This window comes from Hipposideros armiger, unplaced genomic scaffold (assembly GCF_001890085.2).
Source record: "Hipposideros armiger isolate ML-2016 unplaced genomic scaffold, ASM189008v1 scaffold_242, whole genome shotgun sequence".
In the NCBI taxonomy this organism is placed as follows: Eukaryota; Metazoa; Chordata; class Mammalia; order Chiroptera; family Hipposideridae; genus Hipposideros; species Hipposideros armiger.
Window position 1 is genome coordinate 1,107,206 of NW_017731592.1, and position 26,663 is coordinate 1,133,868.

Genomic DNA, 26,663 nt, shown 5'->3' on the forward strand with positions numbered 1-26,663 from the left:
AGGGTAGGATGGGTGGGGTGGACAGGATGCTCTGTGGGTAGGGCCTGCACCCTATCTACCAGCAGCCAGGGCATCCAGTGTGCCCAGCAGAGGGGAGGCCCTGCACTCAGGTGGGCTGGGGGCAGGAGGCAGAAGGCTGTGGTGAGGCCAGGCCACTGATGGGCTCCCTTCCCTCCCTCCCTTCCGCAGCCATCTCAGCTTCTTTGCCTCCAAGCCCAGCCCCACAGCCATGATCCTCAACCTGTGGGAGGCGAGGCACTTCCCCAACGGCAACCTCAGCCAGCTGGCCACAGCAGTGGCAGGACTGGGCCAGCCAGATGGTGGCCTCTTCACAGTGTCAGAGGCCGAATGCTGAGGCCAGCCAGGCCCCCAACGCCTACACTCTCACCAGCTTTGGGACCCACCAGGAACAGGCAGAAGCCAGATGGGGCCTCTCCCCAAAACCCAGGGGAGCTGTGTGGACAGGCCCCCTCCTGGCAGACACTGTCCCTTCACACTGGCCCTTCAGACCCTGACCACATTCCCACCCTTCCAGGGCCCGCCTGGCCAGGCTGGCACTGCCACCTGCCCCCAGGGCCCAGCGTGGACAGTGCCGGGAGCCGGGCCGAGCCCAGCCCATCTGTGTGTGTGTATGTGTGTGGTGCTACCTCTCCTCCTGCCCCTGGCTGGGGGCCGCACACACACGGCATGCGCGCACTCGCTGGGCTCGGGACATGGCCCCAGAGCTCCTGCCTGAGCTGGACCTTATGCAAACATTTCTGTGCCTGCCGGGTAGGGGCACATTTGAGGGGCTTGGCTCTAAGCCTGCGGGACTGGGGGCCAGCCAGACGAGGGGCGGCCCCTAGATTCAGGCACATGAACCCCACATGGGCACGTGCCCACGCATGTCTCGCGTGTCATCTCACACGAATGTCCCCGCACACACATCTCATGCTGTACACCTGGAGGCCGCTCATGTCTCACACCCGGTGTCAGTCCACATCTGTCTGTCACATGCTGCCCTTCTCCCACCCACCCAGGGACACCCAGCGAGGGCTCCTCCCTGATCCTCCCCCTGCCCCAGCCGTGAGGAGCCCTGCCCGATGGGGTGTGTGAATATGCAACGGGAGTCCCGGGCTGGACAATGGCGAGTGTGCGTGCCGCGGTGTGCCCGCTCCTGGGACCTGTCATGTGAAGCTCGTGCCCTGACTCTGTCTTAAGTGCATTCGCGCACTTACACTTGGCCTTATGTACACAGCCTTGCCCGGCCGCCGGGGCGCGTAGGGATTTTAGCGGACGTGAATGTAAATAAATTATATATATATATTGCTAACCCGAGTGCTGCTTCTCTCAAAGAAGCCAGAGGTTGAGGCTAGTGGCCACAGAGGGGTCACACACGGGTTGTCCCAGGAGTCCTGGGTGGCTGGAGACAGATGGGCCTGTGCCCTGGTCCAGCACAGCTGGTTCCTGGAGGCGTCTTCAGACACGGGTCAACTGGGCCAGGCGACAGGCAACAGCGGTGACCAGGGCCGCACCTTTGCCCGACCCATCCTCTGACTGCAGGAAGGTGACTGCACAGTGAGGGGCCAGCTTCCGCACAGTGGCTGCCACCAGGCTGGAGAAGCTGTGACGGGGAGGGGCTGAGGTGAACCCGGGCCAGTCAAGCCCTACCCGGCCATGCCTCCCTGCCCAGCCCGGCACCCAGACTCACTGGGGGTGCAGCTTGTACAAGGTCCCATCCACCCCCACAGACACGGTCAACTCTTCCAGGCCCCGGTTCTCACGGATCTTCTCCACCACGGCAGCCACACCTGCCCCACAGAGCTGGGCAGCCCGCTGGGACACAGCCTGGCATACCTCCAGGACCATCAGGGCATCATCTGAGGTCAGGGGTAGCCCCAGATCCTCCAGGATGGCTCGGACCTGCCTCAGGGCCAGGCTGTCGCTGGGGACAGAAAGGAATAGAGCACAGAGAGGCAGCGTCCTGCATTAGCTCCCTCCTCTCATGACTTCTCCACCCTCCAGGGTGGACCTCCCTCCAACCAGCATTCCACCCAGAGTGGACAGGCAGACCCATCTGGGAGATGGGTGGAGGTAATGCAGGTCTCAGAACCTTTCAATCTCAGAGAGAAACTTGGTCTTGAAAATGTCCCTGGTCTGAAGGCGCTGGGTCTGCTGACCCCGGAAGAGAACTCCAAGGCTGGTCAAATGCAAGAGGATGTGGCGGACGATCTCCCCCAGGTACATGCCACTGATCATCTTCTCAAACCTGCGCGAAAGCATGTGTGTGCATAGGGCAGGAAATCCCTCCCACCCCCGGGGTACCATCCCCAGCAGAAGCCACTACCAGTCACCCCTGCCCAGCCCAGCCCACACCTCTGTTTGCCGGGATTGATGGATGCCTGGTCCACACTTGCATCGAAGCAGGTACTGAACATGCTCAGAGAGCCATCGTCCCCAAAGGCGCCCCACTCCATGTTGATGCACATTTGGCCTGAGTCCCCGGCCACGCCTGCCACATTCTGGAGCTCCTCCATATAGCAGGCGTTGGTGCCGGTTCCTGCGGGAAGTCAGATGGGGTGGGAGCCATTTACTGATGCAGACAAGAACCCCCCAGAGCCTGTCCCACACTGAGATGGCAAAATTTGGGCTCATGTCCCATGCTCATGTCCTGCCCTGGGTTCTAGGCTTCCCTCCTTCCTGACATTCCTTTTGCAGACCCTGCCAGCACCAAGCCCTTGGGTCCTCCACTACTCCCCCTCCCAGCACCACCACCAGCTCATCTCCCATGCTACCGCAGGGCATGTCTAAAAATGCCATCAGTCATGTCATGTCCCTGGGAAATGTGTGAGAGCCCCCACTGTCTGCAGGTGAGAGGCCTAAGCTCTCTGGACTGGCCTTCAGGTCTTTAGCCAAAATATTGGGTTGTTGGAAAAGTCATGATGAATTTTTGCAACAAAATACATAGAAAAAATATGTTATGACTTTTCCAACAACCCAATATTTTGGACCCAAGCAGGCCCTGGGCCAAGAGCCGGGATGTAGACAAGAGTCAGACTCAAGGAGCCCTACAGTGGCCGGAGGCAGGCAATAAGCAGCCAACTTCAGTACTTCCTGGATGTGCCCAAATAGAGCTGCAAAGAAGAGCATCATGGGAGCCCTGAGCACGGCGAGGCTTCTTGCCTAGAGGGTCAGAAAAGCTACAGAGAGGAAGTGGCGTTTGGATTTGGCCTTGAAGCCAAGAAGCATAGAAAGGAAAGGCACTCCAAGCAGAAGGCATCCCCTTCTTCTCCCCAACACACAGTCAGCTCTAGGCAGGTGGTCTTGTTGGCCCCACCTGGAATTCCTCCATCCAGTGTTTTTTTTTCCCCCGGCAATCTGGGCACACCTCTCCAGGTGCCTCCCTGTGCCCGGCTCTCTGTTCAAGTAGCTCCCAGTCCCATGGGAGGCTACCACACCACTCGTGCTCTAAGGACCTGTGGGAGACCTCCTCCCCTGCCTAGCCAGGTCCCTTCTTTCAAGGCTTTCATTGCAAGTCCCACTCATGTTGGGACCCCTTCCTTTCCAAGCTCGGCCTTGTTGCCCTGGCGCCCTCAGATTCAGCTCTCTCTGACTGCCACAGGCTGTTCTGGGCTCAACTCCTCCTGAACCATCAGTTCTGAGAAAGCAGGTGTTTCCCGCCTCCCTTCTTTATGTATCTTCCTGTCCTTTCATCCAGCCCCAGCTGAGCATAGATAGGATCTTGGACAACCTGAAGGATGCTCACGGCTCATTCTCTGTCAACCCCCAGCAGCCACCCAGCTCCCAGCACTGAGTGTGTACCCCAAGCCAGGTACTGAGCCATGCTCTGACCCTGCTTTCATCCTCAAGACCCCACAAGACAGGTGTTATCATTATCTCCATCTTAAAGATGAGGAAACTGAGGCTCTGGTGACCTGCCCAAGGCCATACAAGGTGGGAATTTGTATTACTCTCAAATCCGTATGACATCAAAGCTCAGATTCATTTAACAGAAGGGCAAACTGAGGCTCAGAGAGCTTAAATGACTGAGTAAGCAGCTGAGCTGAGCTAGACACTTCAACTCCAGACTCCTAGCCCAGCAGAATGGTAGGTCAGACAGTAATGATCCACATCCCCAAGGCCAGATGAACATCCAAATTGAGGAAACAACAGGAGGCAGCGAATTAGCATCAGGCAGTAGGGGCACAAAAGCGCAGGGCCCTCCTCACCAACGATGAGGCCGACCTCGCAACGGGGGTCCTCATAGCCACAGGACATCATGGTTCCCACCGTGTCATTGACAATGGCAACCACATTCAGCTCCACTGCCTGCACACAAAAGGATGCTGCTAGTTGCTGGGCAACACGGTCGTCACGGCAACTGGTGCAGGACCCAGAGGTCTCTACTGCAGAGGTCCCTCCCCCCCACACACACACAATCAGGAAGTGGGAAACCCTTTGCTCCCCTCAAGGCTTGCCACAGGCCCAAAGCACCCCTGAAGGCAGATCCTTACCTGTCTGCGCCAGATGGCTTCTCGCAGCAGACACACGACATCTTGGCCCTCGCAGTCAGACGCATTGAATCCCTTTGTCCAGTTCAGGAGGATGCCCTGGGGTGGGAACAAGGCAGGGCTAGAAGCTAGAGGCCCCTTGGAATTTCATGAGAAGCATACAATGTACCCCCTCCCCAAGCAGGATTCCAGGCCCACTCTGCCTGATGGTTGAGGGCCTTGCCCTCTGCCCCCTCCCTCCCCAGGAGCCTTCTGGTGTGAAGAAATCTATTAATAACCATCCAACCTACTTCATCCATTATTAGAACCAGAATGCTCAGACGATCTGAGGGTCTGGCCATTTTAAGACATTTGCCCACAAGGACTGGCCCTTCGTAACTGGGTTAGGAAAGAACAGAGCTGGTAAAATGGGTGCTGTGTGTGAGAAAGGGGAGGACAGAGAAGGCTCAGAGGGCCACAGGACAGCAGGTTCTGCTTTTCCAGAAAGACTAGCAAGAGTCGCTGAAGAGAAGGAATTCTCGGAGTTGGGACAGAGCCGTCAGTGGGAGACCCACGTGTGTGTTCCAGCTATTAGTGAGGGACGAATAGAAACGCCAGAACCCAGACACCTGTAAAGGACAGGGGGTGGGGGTGGGGGGGAGTAGGACAAGACAGATACGCCTTTATTGTAAGAAATTGGTCTTAAATTGTGAACATAGTGACACGGGCTTGACTGTGCTTTTCTTAGTGTGTTTCCTCTGAGGGAGGGGGCAGGAGGAATTAGTCCACCACCGTTAGGACCCAATGAGTGCTCAGGCAGGTAGGAGCATGGAAAGCAGGTCTGCAAATGTTTGGAGCAGGAGATTTTAGAAATACTAACCAACATTTCCCCAGTAATATTCCCTTTTGTCCCTTTTCCCATGTAACCACAGCTAGAGTGTTCCCTGCTTATTGTCTCAAAAGCAGAGACCAGAGAGAGTGAGAGGGTGAGTAAGAGGGAGGGCCAATTTGGGGGAGACCAGATTGTGAAGATTGGCAATGCTTCCCTGCTCCCAGGCAAGATAAAGACCCCCTGTGTCCTGTGCTCCCCACCCTGTGCACACCCCTGGGATGTAGGGGAGTAGAGGGATTTGGGCAAGCTGAGAGCAGAGGAGGCCTCTGTTCTCCTTTCCCACCTAACACCCAGGGAGGTGTCAAGACCCAAGAGAGGAAGTGGCAGAGTCCAGACAGTGGGGGGCCTAGGCGTCTCCCCAGTTGTATCCCACGTGTCTGTACATTCTTTACAGAAAAGGACACTCGCTGTGTGGCCGAGAGGGACCCCAACCTGGGGAGCTTAATGATCAACATAAAGTTTTCGCCCCTCCAAAGAATGTGGACTCAAAACAGAAGTCAAGTTCAGTGATGGAAGATTAATTGGACCATGTTTCTTGCACTCCTGATTTTGCATCCTGAGTCCCACCTGCTTCTCACACCTTAAGAGAAATAATCAAAAGGTGCCAGGTGCTTAGTCGGGTGCAGAGAGGACCAGCAGACTCACGCTGCTAACAGACTGTCGGGGTCGAGCAAAGGGAGTACAAAGACACGTGTCTGCGAGGTCAGGGCCAGAGCAGGAGACAGCCACAGGACGGCTGGCTCCTGGGAGTAGAGGCGGCAGAGCTTTTCAGTGGCGGGTGTGGAAGAATGCAGTGGACGCCTACAGGGGCCGCGAACTCCTCAGCACAGGGATTTTTCAGCAGAAGTTGGGGGCGTGAGGAGGGGACTCCCAGGGGTTGGGACCAGAGGTCCAGAAGGAGCTGTCTCCATGACAGGCCTCAGGTGTGTGCATGAAAAGCCTGGTGTTCTTGTTGAAGGGCTTTGCAGAGGTGTGTGCTGAGTGCCTGCTGCTCTGGCACCCCAGTCAGGCACTGAGAGGGACCCTGGCTGGCGGGGGAAGGGAGGCGCACGCAGGGGATGGCAAAGAACCCATGTGAGCACAAGACCCTCTGAGAGGCTGGAGAAAACGCTGCTCCCCGCAGGCCCCTAGGCCAGAACACCCATGCTCCTGCAGGTGACATGGTCACTGTGCCTACTAGTCAGCCCAGATCTGAACCTACATCTCTCCCAGGTGCCCAGACTCAACGCTGGCTCCACTCTCCTGCCCATTGGCAGCCCCTAGAGGTACCTGTGTCCTGCTCCACCCCAGGCCTCTTCATGGCCCTGGATTCCAGGCCACTTCACCACACCCATCCACTTGGGCACACCACGTCTGGGGAAACTGAGGCTGAGTATAGGCTCAGCCCCTCTGCCTGCCCCTCCCCCCAGAACAGGGCCCCGGAATCCTGTCCCCAGCCTCCCGTTCACTCCATGAAGGGTATGTGGGTAGAAAGCCTCTGGGGATGGCTTCTCCCGACCCTCCTGCCCTCACCTGGTCGAGGCCGAGCTGCCTGCACGGGAAGGAGAAGGTGAAACCCAGGGGCAGGCTCTGCCCGCTCAGGCCCTGCTTCTGCTGGAAGTCCACGATGCAGTCCACAATGTGGTCGAAGAGCTGAGGGGCAGCGCAGGTCAGTGGGAGCCAGCCGGCCCTTCCTCTCCCTGACTCAGCCCCAGGCCGTGGGTACCTGCTGTCCAGAGCCCTGGGCCACACACTCGGGGATGGAGTAGACCTGGCTGGTGAGCTGCACACCTGCTGTGGCCACATGTACCAGGAGGACCCGGAAATTGGTGCCCCCGAGGTCCAGTGCCAGGAAGTCCCCGCGCTCTGTGGGCAGAGACTCTCAGTGCCAGGACAGAGCAGGAGGATTCCCCCAGGAGCCCATGTCCCTGCCCCACACTCAGGCCAGGTCCTCACCGCTGCCATCAGGTGTGGCCCGGACGTAAGTGGGCAGCATGCGGAGGGAGGAGGCCTCCCCTCGGAGCCCCTTGACCATGGCCTCCCGCATCTGTGCCTGCACCACTGCCAGCTGCTCGAGGGTCAACCGGAAGGGTGCCAGGGTCTCCTCCAGCAAGCGCCGGTGGGCAGCCAGGCGGGCAGCCACAGCGGTCACCATGGCCACTCCCCGGCCACCCCCATCCACAGAGGGGGTGAAGGAGACATCACATTCGGGGGCCAAGAGCTTCACCGTCTCCTGCAGGACACTGAGGAACCTACACAGACACATGCCAGGCGCACCCAGCTTGGCACCTGGCCCTGACCCCCAGGGCTTACAGACTGTACACCAGTCACATGCCCAGTGCCCCCAGGGACCCTTCCCTTGTACACCTAAGGAGAACATCTTTTCTCTCTGACATCTTCTGGCCCCCAGACCCCGTCTAGCCTCACTCTGCTTGGGTGCCATTCGTACTCACTGCCCTGCACCTGTGGTACCAGAGTGCCCTCTGGGTGTCTGTCACAAACTCACATGTTCCCTGCTCAAACAGGATCTTGTGTTTTGCCAATACCTGGGGTGTCGCTCAAACACTCGGCCTCCAGTGGCCACAGCGATCTGAAGCATCTGCTGCTCCCGGCTGTGCTGGAGACGGGTGAGGACAGCGGCAAGGGCAGCAGCGCAGAGCTGGGCAGCCCGCGTGCACACAGCCACACACACGTGCTGCACAAGCTCAGCGTCTGAGGCCCCCAGGTTCAGGCCCAAGTCCTGCAGGATGGCGTGTACACGGGCTGCCCCAGCCGAAGGGCTGAGGGGATAGGGTGCTGCTCTGAGGCTTGAGCAGCCCGAGTGCTCCCAGCCAGTCCCCTTCCCCCAAAGCCCCATGGATACCTGGGGGATAGAGCCTCCCCTCTCCCTAGAGGAGAATCCCTTTTGTCTAATCCCATTCGCCTCTGCACTCACTGCTCCATTTCAGCCACATGCTCCAGAAGAAAGGCCTCTGGTCTCAGCAGGGCGGGGGATGTGCAGCCACCAAAGAGGACCCCGAGCTGGGCCAGATGGACCAGCACCAGCCGCACCAGCTCACCCAAGTACAGGCCCCCAATCATCTTCTCAAACCTGCAGGACGCGAAGGGTGGCTGGACAGAGCCTTTCCTAAGCCCTTGGCCCACCTGACCCCAACTGCAAGAGCCCCAAGGAGGGGTCATTTTCTTTGGGGTCCCCAGACTGGAGGTTCCAGAAGCAGATGGCCTCCCAGGAGACAGGTGGGTGTTTGCCCAGACTCCACTGCCCTCTCTGGCTCAGGTGAGGTGTAGGGGCCTTCTTGGAGTGTGGCAAAGTGTCCCAAAGGAGGCCAGGGGACACTTTGCCCAGCTATCCCCAGTCTCTAACTCTTGCCAGGGCTGGACAAGACGGGAAAAAGAGAGGGCCAGGGGGGTGAAAACTCTGAATTCTAGAACCTTGAGCCCTTCCTTCTTTGAGCCTGGCCAGGACCACCCAGGGAGAACCTGGAGACACCCCGAGGGAGAGGGGGAGCTCAGGGAGAGCAGAGGGGGTGGGGAGCAGAGCTGGGATAGGGCCTAGAGCAGAAGATCAGGCCACCTCTGGGCACCGGGATTCAGGGACTCCTGGTCCAGGGTGTGGTCGAAGGTGGTCAGCACTGGCCTGAGGGCCCCATCATCGTTGAAGGAGCCCCACTCAATGCTGACGCAGATTCGGCCCCGGTCCTCATCCAGCTCTGCCACATGCCGTGCCTCCTCCATGTAACATGCGTTGGTGCCAGTGTCTGGCAGGGATGATGCCATCAGGGCCTGCCCACCAGACAGCCATGCCTCCCGCCTACTGCCACAAATGGCTCACAACTCACCTACTACGAGCCCGATCTCACATGGCCTGGCCCCCGGCTCGCAGCCCATCATGGTGCCCACCGTGTCATTCACCACGGCAACCACATTGACGCTGTAGTCCTGGACAGTGAGAGGGCAGATCGTGAAACTGACGGATGAGCCGGGCTGGGGCACTGTCTTTGATGGAGACGTGGTCGAAACACACATGTCTGCATGCCCCTCACATCTGTGCCACAGACACTCTTGGCCCTCCACCCCACAGAGGAAGGTTTTCCTCCCCTCCCACACCCCTTGGCTTCTCCTTCCTCAACTGAGGTCCTGAAGCTCTCAGTGGCTCCCAACCTTAGCCATCCCCTCAGAATACCAATGCCCCACGCAGGACCAGGATAAGGGGGAGCCAACGTGGTCCCTTGAAGACTGCACTATAGGCACGTCGCTGGCTGCCCTTCATCCTGGCCTGGCTCCCCAAGCCCGTTCCTCCCAGTCCTGACTCCCAGCCACTCACACAGTGCCGTGGCAGTTAGTCCAGACGGACCTGCCTTTCCAGGAATACGCCCTTCTATGAAACGAAAACTTCCTCCCCAGCCCCAGCTTATGCCCCTGACAAACTCCTCCAGGTCCCTGCTCAAGTGGTGGCGGGCCCTCCCCAGGGCTCCCAGGCTCATAGAAACCGCCTCCTCGACAGGGACAATCTTTTACTGCAACGCATTCCCGGCTAAACTGAGGGCTTTGAGGACAGAATAAAGCCTTTTCATCTTTGTTTTCCCCTGTGGTCCCGAGCATTGATTTGATCTTTCTTGGCCTCAGTCTCCTTACCTAGAAAATGGGAATGGTAGCAGCACTTACCCCAGGGTGAAACTGGAGAAAGGATATAAACAGGAGAGGAAAACAGGCCCTCGCAGAAGCACAAGCACAGCCTACATGTGCCAGGGCCAGGCCCAGGCCACATGGGCAGCCCTCCCATCGCCCTTGTCTTTACTCACCCCCTGCCTTGCGATAGCATCTCGAAGCAACTGGACCACATCCTGGCCTTCCACATCACTGCACTGAAAACCTTTGGTCCAGGAAATGAGGGTACTCTGGGGGCAAAAAAGCCAGGTCACTCCTCCGACGGCCTTCACAAGGGTGCAGCCCCTCCCCCACACCATCCCTGTGCCCACTCTGCTTCACCTTGTCCAGGCCTGTCTGGCGACATGGGAAGGAGAAGTTGAAGCCAAGCTGCAGGCCCTGGCTGCCCACAGGGAGTGTGTCCAGGAACTCAGACAGGCAGCGAGCAGCGAAGTCAAAAAGCTGCAGGACACATGGGAGGCTCAGCTCTGCCCACTGGAACCCCCACTGCCCTGCTGGGTCCCAGAGCCTTGGCGGTAAGCCCTCACCTGCTGACCAGAACCCAGCATCACCTCTTGGGGGATCACAAACTCCTTGCTTCGGGGCTCTGTCTGGCGCCCCTCAATGCCCGTCAGAGTCACCCACAGAACACGCAGTGAGGCCCCTGTGGCTCCCAACTCTAGCACCACAAAGTCTCCTTGCTCTGGGGACAAGTAGGTCACAGAGATGTATGCAACTGTTGAGACCAAGCCCTCTGTCTCCCAGAAACATTCCCAAGGCCAGCAAAGTCTTGTGAAGGGGACTTAGGAATGGAAATCTTAGAGATGGGGACAGAGATAAGGAACTTCCCCTCCCCGAGAGTAGGACCATCTCCCCAGTCCTGGCCACCCATCTTAGTCTATGCCACCCACCAGTGCCATGTGGGATAGACCCCACATATGTGGGCAGCATCCGGACAGCAGGGGCAGGGCTGGCCTGCCCCCTCAGTGCCTGCTCCATTGAGCCCAGGAGGCTGGCTTGGATCTGCCGCAGCTGTGCCTCCGTCACCTTGAACTGCTGCAGGCACTCCTGCACCTAGGGAGAAACAGGCTGACATCTGGGCAGGAGCCCTATCAGTCTCGCCAAGTTCCCCAACTTCAACCAGGACAGGCCAGCCCTGCCCAGCTCGCAGGTCCTCTCACCAGTCCAGACCAGCTTCTCCAGGGCTGGCCTGAGCCCTCTGTGAGCCTTGCTGGTCTCCCCAGTGCCTGCCCAGCCCCTCATCACACACCCTGGCTCTCTTGCAGCTCACAGCCTATACCCAGCTCCCACATCCATAGAAGGCTCCTTTCTGGAGGAAAAGACCCACCCACTTCCTCCTGCTCCATGCCTTCTTGGCTCCTTCTCAGCTCCCCACATCTCTTGTCCCTTCTACTTCACTGAAGTCAGGATTAGACGATTCCTTTCTCCTGTCTCACCATAACTGATTCATTTTGGCTCCCCAGCACCCAGAGCCGGGCTGCTCAGTGAGTTGTCATTTACGGAGCAAGTGAATGAACACAGTGTGAACGAGTTCAGATGTGACCCTTTCCAGATCCACTCCACTCTGGAGCCTGAGTAAGCCCAGCCCTCAGTTTGTTTGTTTGTTTCTTTCTTTCTTTCTTTCCTTCTTTCTTTCTTTCTTTTTTAAATACACCATCAACATTGATTGTTCAGCTCCCCCCAAAAGGCCTGTTCTGAAGCTGGGGGACTGGGCCTTCATGAGGCGTGGTCAGTCTGGGGGGCCCGGTGTGACCCCCCGAATGTGCCCTGGGGCCTGTCAGTCCTCCCCCTAGGCTTTCCTGGCCCAGAATCCTTGCGGGGCCTGGGACTGTGGCAGACCTTGGAAAGCTGCTCTCTGGAGGAGCAAGACATATCGGGAGAGGTCACATGATGCCTCAGAACCTACCAAGTCCAGCGTCAACATGTGACAGGAGAGAAGCTGAGGCGAGAAGGTAGAACCCAGGAAAAAGTGACAGAGAATCTGATGGTGAGGTGGTGAGAAGAGTTTGGAGGCCACACCGCAGTGACAGCCCTGCCACCTCAGTTGGTGGTTTTTCCCACGGATGCTGGCCAAGGCCCACCTACGCGCCCAGCACATTCTGAGTGCTGAACGCTGAACAGCCGGGTGAGGCCTGCCTTACAGAGCTCAGACTCCAGTGTCGGGACAGAAAATGAGCAAATAAACAGATAATAAGTTCTGGTAGTAATGGTAGCTATTAAAAAATAAATAAATAAAGCAGGAATAGAAGTCCAAGAGTGACCAGAGAGGAAGAGATATTTTTGGATATTGGTCAGGGAAGGTCTCCCCGTGGAGGTGACCTAAATGAAGGAAAGGAATGAGCCATTTGAAAATCTGGGGGAAGAACATAAAGGGATTTTCTTCAGCGCAAGGGGATGAGTTGGGGGAAAGGTTGGGCCAGGAGTGGATCAGAATGAAGGGAGGGGTGAGGCAGGGAGAGCAGAGAACAGGACACCCCAGGTTCTTCCACCAGAAGCCCTCCACACACACCTCCCCACTGTGTGGAAACCTCCCCTGGATGACCTTCTGGCCCGTCCTTCAAAGAGGCCCCAGCAGCCTCCCTGGGTTCATTGAAGGGTCCCAGCCCATGACTCCATTTTCTTGGGCTTCGCCTTTCCCCAGCCCCCACCCCCTGCTGCCCCAGACTGACCTGTGTCTGTAAAGTAACCACTTGGGCACCTAGAAAAGGAGCTGGGAGAGCCCAGGGAGAGAGGCTGCCCACTGAGAGAGATGGGATGACTCTGTCTCACCCCAGCTTTAGAAAAGGATGGGAAACAGATTGCTAAGGCTGCACATTGCTCTAACAGGAGTGCCAGATGTCCCATGTTTGCGTTACAGCAGATGCTTCCAGCAGCATGTACGCTCGAAGGGGTTATTCCTACGTTACAAATGAGGAAACTGAGGCTCAGGGACAGACAGTCATCTGCCTAGCCCAAGCAGCTATGAAGGAACAGGTGGGATCTGAACCCAGATCTGTCTGACTGCAGAGAAGTTTCTACATAAATGTGAAGCCTTATGAAAACTAGCAATTTCACCTGAAAAGAACTCAAAGTTGATGAAGTTCACAGCGAAGAAACCCCATAGGACCTGGGATGGGAAAACTTACATCTGAGTCCTTGTCCTGCCACTTCCTGGCTATGTGGCCCTGGGTGAGTCAAACATCTCTCTCAGGTGGCAAGAGTCACCTCTTGTGCAAAACTGAGAGAATAATAATACTCAGAAAGCCCCCCAAGCCCCAAATGCCGGGGGCCATGTCTTATTCATGGCTGCATCTCAGCACCACGTGGAATAGCTGGCTCAAGGCTGGCACTCGGGGAGGACTTGTTGATCAAGTGGTTGTGAGGGCCTAAGAATTAAAGGGGGTCATGTATGTGAAAGTGTAAAGTGGGAGGGGTGTGTTACTATCGCTTAATGACAACAGCAGAATTATGGAGTAGTCAGTGGCTTGGGCAGCTGCATGTTTCTCTTCATTTTCCTCCTGGGTGCAGTGAGAGGTACAAAAGGAAGGACTAGGAGACACAGAAGCCACAAGAAAGACGAGAGGACTTCCCCGGCCGACTCTAATGGGCACACAATAGCCAGAAGAAGCTACTGGAGTTCCCCACCACCACCACCAACCTCCCCCAAGAAGAGTGGGGAGAGACCTCAGCCAGGAGAGCAAGAAGCAAAGCATTAGAGAGAGGGTGGATCCAATATGGCTTCAGTACCAGCTCCATCAACGACCTTGTGTTGTCAGTTGGTCAGGGCCCATAGCCTCACCTCTCTGAGCAGGTTTCCCACTCGATAGAATAGGGATGAAAATAGCACCTACTTCTCAGAGATTCTGTGAGGACTGAGAAGGGGTGGAGGAGTGGCTGGTCTATAGGACATGCTCACTGAAACGTGGGTTCCCTTTCCCCAGAGCCTGAGGTAAAACCGACTGGAGAGCCTGATTCATACCCTGTGGTGACAAAAGGAGCCCTGGGGGAAAGGGTGGGGACTCCAGATGGGCTGTGCTCTGGCCACACATGGTCCAAAAACCTCCATGGATGACCAGATGACCATGGGAAGGGGAGCTGAAGGGGAGCCTGTGGTGCTGAGAGGGGCCAAGGCCACGGGAAATGTGGCATCCCTGTGAAGTCCCCCCAAAGCCAAAGGGAATTGTCTTTAAACTGCAAGTGTGTGCAATGAAGCCAGCAGGGCAGGTGCAGGACACACGGGAGCCTCAGGAGGCAGGGGCAGGAAGTGAGTGAAGAGGTGGTGGCCGGCCAGGTACCACGGCCGGCCGGCATTGCTCATGCCTACAACCCAGCTGTGGGTTGCACAGAGGAAATGCTTACAGCAGGGCCTGGGGCAGAGGTTGAATAAGGGTGAAGTGGGAGCATGAAATGCAGTGAGAAGTGACATGCCCACAGTTTGGGCAAAAAGCTAAGTCCAGCAGATGTCAGAACGAGCCAGAAAACCAAAGAAGCTGCAGAGAACGATTGGAGAGCCCTTTCCAGAGGCTTCCTCTGTGCAGATCCTTTATTATCCATCCAATATCTCACTTAATCCTCCAAGGGGCAGGAGGACTCGACTTCCTTTTCCTCCATTTTACTGATGAGGAAACAGACTAAGGGATATGAAATGACTTACACAAGCGTTTCCTGCTTGAGGATGTGGTATGCAAGGGTTCTAAACCTTGATCAAGACGACAGAAAAAAAGGGAAACTCACTTCTGAGCTAACCTGAGGCATGCAGAGTAAGCTGCTCTCTAACCTCCAAGTTGAGTTCGGCACCGAAATCGCCTCTGTGCCTGACTGCATGGCCATGTGGAGGGAAGGGAGACCTGCAGGAGTGACTAGGGAAGCAGGGAAAGGAAGGGCCTTAAGAGCACAGCCTCCCACAAGAAAACCCCGGGAGGGTCCTTTCTAGACTGTGTCAACCCATTCAGGGCAGGGGCGACACCTGTGTGGCAAGGTGGCCAAAGCAATGCGTTTGGACTGGAACACCTCAACTCAGCTCAGGCTCCTACCGTGCCTTAACCCAAGGCACGTCACCTTTCTGAGCCCCCTCCTCCTGAGCTGTACAATGAGGAGATAATCCCACCTTGTAGTATGTGGAGCCTCATAGGAAGGAGATAGTTACCAGATCAGATATGAAAGTCTTGACAAACTCGGAGGGGCTGTACAGGTGTGAGCCAATCCTGCTCTTGACAGCCTTGAATGGGCATGAGACGGGAAGCCAGTGTCAAACTTACCAGCTCAGAGCTGCCTGGCGGGCAGGGCAAGCCCTCCTGGGCAGCTCCTTTCCCTTGCAGCAACCCTACAGGCCCAATGGAATCCATGTGGTTCCACGATGGGGAGTGGCCACCTAAGGGAAGAAAGAGGCATCCTGAGCGGACCACTTACTCTACAGGTTCTGGGAGGCCATGACCCCGACCCGTAACTTTCTTCTTTCTGAAGGGGACCAGGAAGAGTTGGACAGAGCTCAGAACCTCTGACCATCAAAGATCCTTCAGTCACCAACAAGAAGGCCCTCATTTTCCAGGAGCGTCTGTAATGATAGCGCACCAGCAAGACTGATTTCTATTCTTAATGCGGTTCACTCATTCTGTCTTTCATTCACATTTACCAGGTCCTGGTGCCTACTGTACTGGATGCTGGGGTACAGAGGAAGGCAACAGAGGCCCCACCCTCAGGAACCTCACAGCTGGACCAACAATCACAGTAGGGCTGACATAGGCAGCTGGCGAGATGGGCATGCTGCTGTGCTTGGGAATTCGGGGACGTGCTTGGAACAAAGGATGTGAGGTAAGAAGGAGCCAAAGATGTGCTGGGGCAACAAGCAGGGGGCACTGGGGACGGCCTTTATGCCAAGCCCAGGGGCATGAATTTCTCCCTGAAGGGCAATTGGGACAGGGGTGGATTTGTGCTTCAGAAAGGGCTCCCACTAGTGGCACAAACTTTGGGAGTAAGCGGTTCTCTTTGAATTTCGGTTTCTCAGTCTGTAACACAGGAGGAAATAATGTATACCTGCACATGGTTGTTGTGAGTATTAAGTGGAACCACACCTGGGAAAATGCTTTGGGAAATTTAAGGTGCAAGGACCTCAGCCCCTGGGTGGGTTTGGAAAGGGGCAGCAATGCAGGGCTGAAAGGGCCCTGTGCTCTGAGCCACTGCCCCGGGTCTGTCTCGGGGCCTGATTTTCTTCATCTGCCAAATGTGGACCAACATAGGTCAAAGGGTGGAAATGAGAAGAAGAAAGCAACAGAAGCTTGCTCAGTGTCTTCAGATGTATTTAGCTGAATCTGAGTGGAAACTCTTTGAGCCTCAATTTCCTCTTCTAGAACAGCACAAAAATTCAGTTCTTGTGAGGATTAAAGAGTTAATGATTCTGAAAAGTCCTTTGCAAGCTGTAAAGAACTGTAGAAATGTCAGGTGTTGTGCTCACTCAAGCTAGAGGTGGTATTGCTGTTCCAGAAGGTTCCTGAGGGAGCCTTTAGTGATCCAGGTGCCCTTCAGGGGCGAAGGAAAAGGGAAATGCAGCAGAGGGCCCAAGATGGGCAGGAGACATCTGATCTCTCCTCCTGGAACAGCAAATGCAGGAAAGATATCTTCCCACCCTGCAGCCCCTTCTCACCTTCTACCCCATCACCTCCATGAACTTGCCCTCCCGTAGTCACTTATGATCTCCTGACCTCCCAGTCCCAGCCTTCTCCTCAGTCCCTGCCTGCACTGCCCTCTCTTAGGCATGCAAAACCACCAGCACTCTCTTCACTGCAAAATCCTCTTCTGCCCTGGTTTCAACAGCCAGTCTCTCCTGGACCTCCTTTCTGAGTCTCTTATAGTTTTCATAACTCATTCTCTCCTCTCACCTTAAACAACGGGCTCCCGGGTTTCTGACAGCTCTCCCTTCCATATTCTGTCTTTATCTCCCTAGTCCCCAAGATTTGATTAAAACCTCTGTGTGAGGGCTCCCAAATCTACCCATCCCGAGCCAAATCCCAAATTCCAATGGTCTGTTAGACATCACGACCCCGGATGCTGGAGAGGCTCCTCAAACTCAACAGTCAAAGCCACATTCCTTTTCTTTCACTTTCGCCCACGACTCTTCTCCTGTGCCCCACCTTGGCTGGAGGCCTGAGGGTTGCTCACTCACACACTCTCCAGGTTGCCTGTAAACATCCCTGATCCTCTCCCCTCCATGCAGTCAGTTCTCAGGCAGACAGGACTGAGAGCAGAAAGAGCTCTCCCTTGTGTCCCTGCCCCTGGTTCCCACCGCCCTAGACCTTCCTCCCATCTGATTATTCCCACAGCCTCCTGACTGATACTTCTGCTCCAGTGCGGCCACCTCCCCACCCGCCCCCACACACTAACATGTCACCAGAGTGACTGTGCTAAAACAGATCTTATCATGTCATTACCCAGCTCTATGTCCCCTAAAAAAGAAAGTAAACCATCACATTGTGATGGCTCCCACTGTAGATAAAAAAAAAAAAAAGTCCCAAACTCCTTATTGTGGCATTGCAGGCCCCTCACAAAGTCCTCAGTCCAAGCTTCCTCTTGACACTTCTCTTCATACTCCAGCCACATTGACCACAAGCTTCGCCCTGTCTCCTCCTGTCCCTGAGTCTGGAACCATCATTGTCTGGGTCATCTCTGCATCTTCAATGCCCAGCACAGGGGTTCGGCATAGGTAGGTGCTAATACAGCTTTGTAAAATTGAGGGGAGGGGGGTCTTATTTGGAGAACCAAGAATCAGTTTCTAACCAATCTCCCCACAGTCACATATAGCTACACTCGGTTCCTAAATCTGCCAAATGGGAATGTTAGTTCCACATACATTACAGGTTTGTTTCAAAGATAAGATGGGGCAACTGAGGCAATTACCTTTGGAAAGGACCAAGGACTACATGGTAAAAGTTCACTCTCCTTTCAAAGCCCAGCTGGCCCAGTCATTCATTCGCTCTTACCCATTTCCCTTTTCTATTTGACATTTATTCAGTACTTTTACATGCCAGGGACTGTGAAACTTCCCCCAAGAAACCCCAGTATTTATACTCTTGGTAAATGTACTCACATCGTCTTCTCCAGCTGAAAGTCCTTGTGGGGAGGTACGTGTCCCCCATATCACTAGATCCCCAGAGCCCAGCCCAGGGTCTGCACACATTGAAAGGAGAGGCCTCTTGGCTTCCCTTAGCTGAATCAGCTATATAGAGTGAGCCTTCCTTCAGAAAAGCCTGCCAGGGACACTTGCTGGGGAGGGAGTCCCCACCGAGGACCAGCAGCTGCCTTTCCAGCTTCCACTCCTCCAGTGTGGGCCAAGCAGGAAGGTGAGGGCGAGGGCTGGGGCTGTGGCAAGCAGGAACTGGACGGAGGAGGCTCTTACCGGGAGAAGCAGGAGTTGGTCCACTCTCCTCGGCCTGAGCTCTTTTCTCTCAGTATGGGGTATCCTACTGACCTGGTTTGCACTCAAAAGTGAAACTCACAAGTGACCTGAGTTATACAGTCCCCAAGCTCCACCCTCTTACTAGACACCAGCTAATTCAGGAAGGTGCACTTCCTTCTGGGTCTGGCCTAAGAGGAGCCTGGGGTAGGCAGGGCCATGGTGCAAACTTAAGCAAGATGACCACAGGAAGTTGGAGCCCTGAACTGGGCCGAGGGCCCTGGGACATCCCCTCTGCAATGCTGGGAGCGTCGTCCCTTTTACAAACACTCAGTCTGAGTTTTGAGGTGGTGGTTCACCCCTGGAAAGAAGATGGGGGAGGGGGGCTAGCCTGGGAAATATGCAGTCCAGTGGACAATGTTGCAAAATGTGGAAATACTGATGAGTAAGAGGCAATGGGGGCACACGAGAGGAAGAGACTAACTGCCCTAGTTAGCTGAGGAAGGTGAGCCTTGAAGGAGGGACGGCAGTGTGCTGGCAGAGGTGGTCCTTGACAGAGGGGCACGTCCAACATCATGCAGCATAGGGCACCTTCATGGAATGGGGTGCAGCTCCAAGGGCCTAAAGAGGATACACATAGGTGGGGTACACGGCAGGAGAGGTGGCGGCCAGACTGAAGTCTGTAGGCCAAGGTGGGAGAGTAGGATCACAATATAGGTCTTTTCTCCTGGAAGGTGTTGTTGACTGGCAAAAACAACTCCAAATAATCTACAAAGCAAAGGTTTATTCGGGAAAAGAAAAAAAACAAGAACCACCACTGCAGTGCGAGAACACACGCCTCCGACACTGGGCTCTAACCAGATGCCCACATGAAGCAAAAAGACCCCCCCAGTTCCAAGATGGCTAATCCCTTTATTATGATCCCTCCCCCCGGAAGTTACCACAGAGCTAAACAGGAAGTCAGGATTACAGTTAACAAGCTCCATCCATAGTCCTCCCAACTCTATGGTTAAGCATCTTAAGATGCCAGTTCACTTTTATCATTCCCCCTTCTTGATCAAGATCTTTCTTCTAAAAGATCATTGATCAACAGTTAGGTCTTTTAGTCTCAGGTTTTTTCCAGTGTCCATTCTTTTGTCCCTCAATGTCTGTTCAGCCTCTAGTCCCTTGGTGTCAGAGAGCCTCTTCTAGGTGTCATCTCTCACGTCATGGGGAACAATGCACGGATCGGGAAACGGCTGGTGTCCATGGATCGGGAAACAGCTGGTGTCCATGGATATGGGAACAGCTGGTGTCCAATGTCAACTGGCATCAGAAGCAGAGCTTAAACAGATCAAAGTTAAAAGACAGAATTAGAACATAGCAACCTAACTATGTGGCAGGTGATAAACCAGGAACTCCAGCTCCACAGAGGTCACCTGCTTTAAATTTTGACAGCTTTAGTTTCAGGTCACCAGACTGTATGCTTTTCCAGTCAGGGTTTGGTGCCTTCTCTAGGTGTGACACGTGTATCCAAGAGTCTACTCCCTGCAGTTTAGCAGCACAGGGGTTAGTCAACAGTAACTGATAAGGGCCCTTCCAGCATGGCTAGAGGGAATCTTTTTTGAGGTGTCTCTTCCAATAAACAAAATCTCCAGATTGTAGAGTATGAATTTTTAATTTTTAATTTCCCTGGGGTGCATGGTGAAATGATCGTTGGATTAAAGCATGATTATTGTTGATAGAATGAATTAAATCTTTACAATACTGAAGTATGTCTCCTTTTACCAACCGTGGATCGAGAGAGGCAGGGGCCAAATGCATAGGGCGTCCTGTAATTATCTCAAAAGTTGAAGGCTTATGAGTCCCAAAAGGACTAGATCTGAGATTTAAAAGGACTAATGACAATGCTTTTTGCCAAGATATTTGAAGAGTTTCTGTAAATTTTGCCAATTGGATCTTAATAATACCATTAGTGCATTCAACCAATCCTGAAAACTGAGGGTTGTAAGCACAACAAAAATGTTGTAGGATTGGCCAAACAGCACAGACTTGCTTTAGCACCTGACCAGTGAAATGGGTTCCTCAATCGCTGTGGAGTTCAAGAGGAGTTCCCCAAGCAGGAATACTCTTCTCTAACAGCACTTTAGGCACTGCTGGTGCATTAGCCTGTCTGCAAGGGAAAGCTTCAGTCCAGTGAATAAACATACATATCACGACTAAAACATACTTGTATCCATGAGACGGGGAAAACTGTATAAAGTCTAGTTGCCAGACCTCAAATAGTCCATCTGGCAATTTAAAATGTCCAGGGACAGTGTGAATAGGCTTCCCTGAGTTATACTTTGGACAGGTGGGACATCTGAGGTAGGCACTTTTCGCAGCCTTATTAATATTTCCCCACCAATATAGATGCATGAAGGCTACCAATTTAATCAGTTGACCAATGGTTCAATGCATGTACAGTGGTTAAAAGTGGGAATTTTAGAATTTCTGGTAGGATTGGCTTGTTATTTGGTCTGAGTCAGAGCCTCTTTTCCTTATTAAACCAACAATTGTTGGATGTCCAGTCACATTTTTCTTCTTCAGGAGCTGATTGTTGGGCTTCTCTGGCCAGTTTTTCTAAATTATCAACTGGAGAAGCTTCTCTCTGGACCATGACAGAAGCTTGACTGTTGCTGATGCCTTTAAAGGTGGCATTTTTAGCAGAAATATCAACCAGTTGATTTCCTTTGGCCGCCAGGGAGACAAGTTTAGAATGCCCTGGAATCTTAATAATGGCTAAGACATCAGGTAAAAGTAGCATCCAATAATTTCTGTACATATGGACCATTCTTAATTTGATCTCCATTGGAGGTAAGGAAACCACATTGTTTCCAAAGCATTCCAAAGTCATGGGCTACCCCAAAGGCATATCTGCTGTCAGTATAAATGTTGACAGCTTTCCTAAAATGCAAGCTCGGGTGAGGGCATATAATTCACCCTGCTGTGCTGAAGCGGCCAGAGGTAAAGGTGCTTGTTACCTTGATGATTTCAGGAGTTACAACAGCATAACCAGCACAGTACTCACCATTTTTGTCTTTTAAGTATGAACCATCTGTAAACCATGAGAAATCAGCTTTACCCAGAGGAGTTTTCTGCAAATCGTCACAAGGAGTCAGGAGGTGATCTGTTAATGTCAGGCAGTCATGAGGAGCTTCCTCAGTCTCAGAAGGGAGAAAAGTAGCTGGATTAAGGTTATTACAATGTGAAAGGGTTACGTGGGAAGCAGTTAACAGAAGGATTTCATAGGAAGACGGATGACCAAAAGATGCAGGGTGTGATGAGAATTTAGAACTTCTACTGCCTGAGGCACAAAAACGGTTAGAGGGGATCCCACAACAATCTTTTCTTAACCAGAAGGGCAGTGGCAGCAACGGCTCTGAGGCAAGGAGGGTATCCCTGAGCCACTGGGTCCAGTTGTTGGCTATAATATCCTAAGGGTTTATAATGATCCACATATTTTTGAGCAAGCACCCCAAGGGCATGTCCTTCTTTTTCATGCACACACAAAAAAGAAGGGAATCTGGTAGTTAGGATGCCCAAGAGAAAGTGGGTTTATTAAACTCTCCTTCAAAGCCTTGAAGACCATGTCACCCCGCTCTTCCCATAAAATTGGGTCAGGACTGTCATTCTTTAATAGGACATACAGAGGTTTTGCCATAAGAGAAAGATTTGAAATCCAATTTCGGCAATAGCCAACTAGCCCAAGAAACCCTCGCATTGATGCTTAGTCTTGGGCCTCAGGAAACTTAGGACACGATGGAGCCTGTCTGAGTCCAGGCGTAGACCTTGTTCCGATATCAGATGTCCCAAGTACCAAACCTAAGCTTGGGAAAATTGTTGTTTCTCTTTAGAGACCTTATGTCCCTTTAAGGCCAAGAGTGTCAGCAAATGGATGCTATCATCCTGAGAAGAAGAGCAAAGAAGTAAGTCATCCACATACTGTAACAAAGTGGAACCTTTAGGGAAAACCGTATCATCCAAATCAGTCTTCAGGATCTGTGAAAAATAAGGACTGTCAGTAAATCCCTGAGGCATTACTGTCCAGGTAAACTGCTTTCCTTTCCAAGTGAAAGCAAAAAAGTATTGGCTAGCTTCATCAACTGGGATGCAAAAGAATGCACTGCATAAATCAATTACTGTAAGAATTTGCTTCCAGTTGGGATAGATGCTAGCAGCATATGGGGGTCAGGAACGACAGGATGTTGAGGGATAACAATGTGGTTTATTGCCCGGAGGTCCTGGACAAACCTCCAGCCTCATCCCTTTGGCTTTCTCACAGGTAGAATAGGAGCATTACAAGGACTAGTGCAAGGAATAATAAGACCCTGAGTTATGTAATCTTCTATTATGGGCTTTATACCTGGATGGCCTCCTTACTTATAGGATATTAATTCTAGGCAGAGGCTTTGAAGGATCAATTTGAACCTTGATAGGAGGTGTACGGTGAATTCTACCAATATCAGTAGAAGATTTTACCCACAAAAAAAGATGGTAGTTGGAGCCAGCTAAGATGGTGAACAACAGCTCGACCTAGAGCTGGGCTGCTATGAGTCACAGGCGACGGCATAGGCTGCAGCCCCTGCTGCAGTGGGTTGCCATAAGCTACCATGTGTGGCCAGCAGCCAGCGTGAGCAGCTGGCAGCCGGTGTGAGCTGCCAAGAGCCTCCGTGAGCAGCCGTCCAGAGGCCTGTGACCGATCTGCCTCAGCCAGGAAGAGCGCGATGATAATACCAACATGGGCCAGTGAAGCGATGTCCTCCACAACTAGACTGAAGAACAAAAGGACAGCAACTTGTCTGTTCCCCTTCCCCGATTCCCCAACACTGTTCCCCTCGCCCAATCCCCAATAAAATCTTTTTTTTTAAAAAAAGATGGTAGTTGGTCCAATAGGGACCATTGATCAGTACTCTCAGATTCAGTTACTTTACTATCAGAGAGAGCACAAACAAAAGATGCTGTAAGGTAATGTAATTCACCTGATTGGTGATTTTGACAGTTACCATCAAACTCTAACATTATTTCTCCTTTTCGAGAAGAGGATATTCCAGCATGATACTCTTCTAAGAAGTCTCTGCCTAATAAATGGGTAGGGGCAAAAGAACTAAGGAGAAAACAATGTTCATCTGTTAAGGGACGTAAACAAAAGGAAATAGGTTCGGATACGTGAACCGATTGAGGTTTATTTGAAATCCCCACTATGTGAAATGTCTTATTACTCTGAGCAGGGACTGGTTTATAACAGTGGGGTTGAGCACCGAGAGTGTAGCACTGGTGTCAATAAGAACAGAAATAGTTTCCTCCCCTATTTGAAGAGAAGTTCCTCCAAGATGATTAAGGGGAAGAACTGGAAAAAACCCCTGTAATTCATTGGAGCCCCGTCACTGGGAATTTAAAGGCCTGGAAAAGACTGGTTAGTAGGCAGAGAGCATCTTGTGCACTTCAACTTATGGCAATCCCTTTTCCAATGTCCTTGCTCCTTGCAGTAATGGCAATAAGTTGGAGTTCTCTGGTTCCCCACAGGGCCTCTTGTTTGCCACAGCTGAAAAGCAGATGTCTTGGCGACCTCGCTTTTAGGTGGCTCATCTAGGGTGCTGGCAAGTTCATTAGCTAAATTTACCAATTCTAGGGTAGGCATAGTTCCCCATCCCAACCTGGATCTCCTAACCAGGACAGAAAGGTTTTTATTTAGCCTATTGAAAAATAAGGAATTAAAAGTAACACGTGTAGAGTCAATAACTGAAGGAAGACCAGTTTTCCTTAAATGCCACCTGAAACCTATTATTATAATAGTCATGGACAGATTCGTCAGAACTTTGTGAGCAGGTGTGAATTTTGCTCCAATTGATAGACCTTGGAAAAGCCTTGGGAATTTGCTCAAAGCAGCTTTCGAGCAAGTTCCCTGGCTTCCTCCCAATAATTGGAGGTTTGCTTTTCTAAATCTCTTTCAGGATGTTCCCATCTGGCAATCCTCATCCAATGTCTAGCTTGGCCTTCACCAACCAACATATGGATCAGCTGGTACAAATCAGAAAACCCAGGCTGGGGGCCGGCCAAGTGGCGCGATGGTTAAGAACTGGCTTGGGACGCCAGAGTTCCCTGGTTTGGATCCCACATATGAGGGCCAGTGACACTGCCCTCTACATCTAAGACGCTGAACAACAGCTCAACCTGGAGCTGGGCTGCTGTGAGTCGCCGGCGACGGCGGCTTAGGCTGCAGTCCCTGTGGCAGTGGGTTGCCATGGGCTACTGTGTGTAGCCAGCAGCCAGCGTGAGCCGCTAGCAGCCGCAGTGAGCGGCCGTCCAGAAGCCGGCGACTGATCTGCCTCACCCGGGAAGAGCGCAATGATGGTGTCAACTTGGGCCAGTGAAGCAATGTCCTCCACAACTAGACTAAAGAACAAAAGGACAGCAACTTGTCTGTTCCCCTTCCCCCAATTCCCCAGCACTGTTCCCATCCCCCCAATTCCCCAATAAAAATCTTAAAAAAAAAACCAAAACAAACCCAGGCTGATATGCTTGAATAGTAATATCAAATTCCTTAGCAAACTTATTCGAATCCTCAGTTACTACAGGAAATTCCTTTACAATGGCTCATAACTCAGCTTTTGTCCAGGGGATGTAAAAAATGTGGGGTTTATTAGGATCTCCCAAGGGTTTAATCTTAAATGGAAAAGTACTGATAAGTTCTGAGGAAGAAGAGAGAGGAGATTCAAAAGGAGGTGTTGCTGGCATTTGAGTGGAATATGGGGAAAGCGACAAAGAAGGGCAAGATGGCGTCAGAGGTGGAGGAGGCATCAAAGAAACAGTGGGGGAAGGGCAAGGCAGTGTTGTAGGCAAAGAGCACGCGGTTTCAGACGCCATTCTGTCTCTTTTAACATTTTTATCAGTTTTCATTAACTTTGAGACTCTATTTTGTAAAACGACAACTTCAGATTTGCAGTCCTGTTTGGCAGCCTCAATATACCACTCTATGCATTCCATTCCTCTTAGTTACAACACTGTTACTATCCAATTTAGTTTTAAGAAATTCAAGTTTGGAAGTCTCAAAAGTTCCCCACAGTGGCCACTGATTTCTAAAATGACTCTTAGTCAGATCTGCCCATTTAGTTAAATACATGCATGAAAATTCTCCGTGGGTTGTGAACATGTACTCGGCCGGTGTCCCTGGAGGAGGGAGTTTTAGAAGGCTTGGACATTCGAGATAACATTTTTAAACACTGGGCCCAAAACAATTTACAGCTCAAATAACCTGCAGGTCTTCAGCTCACTTCACTCTGGAACAGTCTGATCACTGAGAACCAGGCCAAAGGATAAAAGCCAGTTCCAGTCAAATAACCAACTCTTAGGGAGCTAAGTTACTGGCTGAGCTGGCACTGGGCCAAAATCAGTTCACAACTCAAGCAAACTGGGAATCTTCAGTTTGCTCCATTCTCACTCTGGAACAGTCTGATCACTGGGAATCAGACCGAAGGCTAGAGCCAGTTCCAGGCAAATAACCAACTCTCAGGGAGTTCGATTATCAGCTGAGCTGCGTGGCACTCCGTTAACTTTTTCACAGAGACAGCACAATCTAACATTGGCTAAACCGACCGATTTCAGTAGAAATAACCTCTTATCCCTAAAGGGACATTAGGCAAAGTCCAGTTTTTGTCTCAAAAGACAGCCTGCTTTCCGAAGAAAGCATGCTAACATGCCACGAGTACAAAGAAGTAGGCCTTAAAACATTCACACACACAGCAACAAATGAGCAAACAAAAAAATTGAAAACAAATTCCTGAATAAAGCCTGGAGAGCACCAGACACAAAAGCCTGTTGGCTCAGATCCAGGAGAGAAACTCACCCCCAGCCCCTATGCCGAGTAGCAAAGCACTGGAGCGACAAAATGGCTCAGTAGGCACCTTGGTTTGCTCACTGGTTAGAAAGCTGCCAGAGTTCCATTCCTCTCTGGATCCCGGATGAGCCCCCAAAATGTTGACTGGCGAAAATAACTTTCCAAGTAATCCACAAAGAAAAGGTTTATTCGGGAAAAGAAAAAAAACAAGAACCACCACCGCAGTGTGAGAACGCACACCTCCTACATGGAGTTCCAACCCCACACCCACATGAAGCAAAAAGACCCGCCCCCTTCCAAGATGGCTAATCCCTTTATTATGATCCCACCCCCAGAAGTTACCACAGAGCTAAACAGGAAGTCAGGATTACAGATTAACAAGGGGCCCAGTTCTACCCATAGTCCTCCCAACTCTATGGTTAAGGATCTTAAGAT

The 26,663-nt window shown here is 52.6% G+C and overlaps 2 protein-coding genes across 6 annotated transcripts in view; one reads left to right on the plus strand and one right to left on the minus strand.

The window, feature by feature from the left end:
- Positions 1-1,312, plus strand: part of UNC5A (unc-5 netrin receptor A) — a 59,645-nt gene extending 58,333 nt beyond the window's left edge. For both annotated transcript variants that reach the window (XM_019655644.1, XM_019655645.1), the window contains one exon: positions 190-1,312. In XM_019655644.1, the coding sequence (XP_019511189.1) occupies positions 190-355 (166 nt within the window). In that variant the 3' untranslated portion in view covers positions 356-1,312. The remainder of the gene's footprint in view (positions 1-189) is intronic.
- HK3 (hexokinase 3) lies at positions 1,283-18,454 on the minus strand. 4 transcript variants are annotated; one of them, XM_019655641.1, is made up of 19 exons: positions 18,377-18,454; positions 15,246-15,358; positions 10,899-11,061; positions 10,536-10,690; positions 10,330-10,449; positions 10,143-10,238; positions 9,180-9,279; positions 8,915-9,098; positions 8,276-8,431; positions 7,887-8,120; positions 7,297-7,592; positions 7,067-7,206; positions 6,874-6,993; positions 4,494-4,589; positions 4,209-4,308; positions 2,356-2,539; positions 2,093-2,248; positions 1,691-1,924; positions 1,283-1,603 (listed from the first exon to the last, which is right to left on the minus strand). In XM_019655641.1, the coding sequence occupies exons 2-19, from the start codon at positions 15,330-15,332 to the stop codon at positions 1,459-1,461; spliced, it is 2,766 nt and encodes a 921-aa protein (XP_019511186.1). In that variant the 5' UTR covers positions 15,333-15,358; positions 18,377-18,454; the 3' UTR covers positions 1,283-1,458. The 4 variants fall into 4 exon arrangements, with proteins under 4 accessions (XP_019511186.1, XP_019511184.1, XP_019511187.1 ...); XM_019655639.1 differs by lacking the exon at positions 18,377-18,454 and adding an exon at positions 18,068-18,370; XM_019655642.1 differs by lacking the exon at positions 18,377-18,454 and adding an exon at positions 16,439-16,539.
- Between the last annotated feature and the right edge of the window lie 8,209 nt (positions 18,455-26,663).

Excerpts from the sequence above, each read along its gene's own strand:
- HK3 (XM_019655639.1), bottom strand. The coding sequence starts at position 18,116 with ATGGGGGACACGTACCTCCCCACAAGGACTTTCAGCTGGAGAAGACGA. Across the intron at positions 15,359-18,067 it reads TTTCAGCTGGAGAAGACGAT|GTGGCCACTCCCCATCGTGG; the intron begins GTGAGTACATTT and ends TTCTTCCCTTAG. Across the intron at positions 4,309-4,493 it reads AAGCCATCTGGCGCAGACAG|GCAGTGGAGCTGAATGTGGT; the intron begins GTAAGGATCTGC and ends TTTTGTGTGCAG.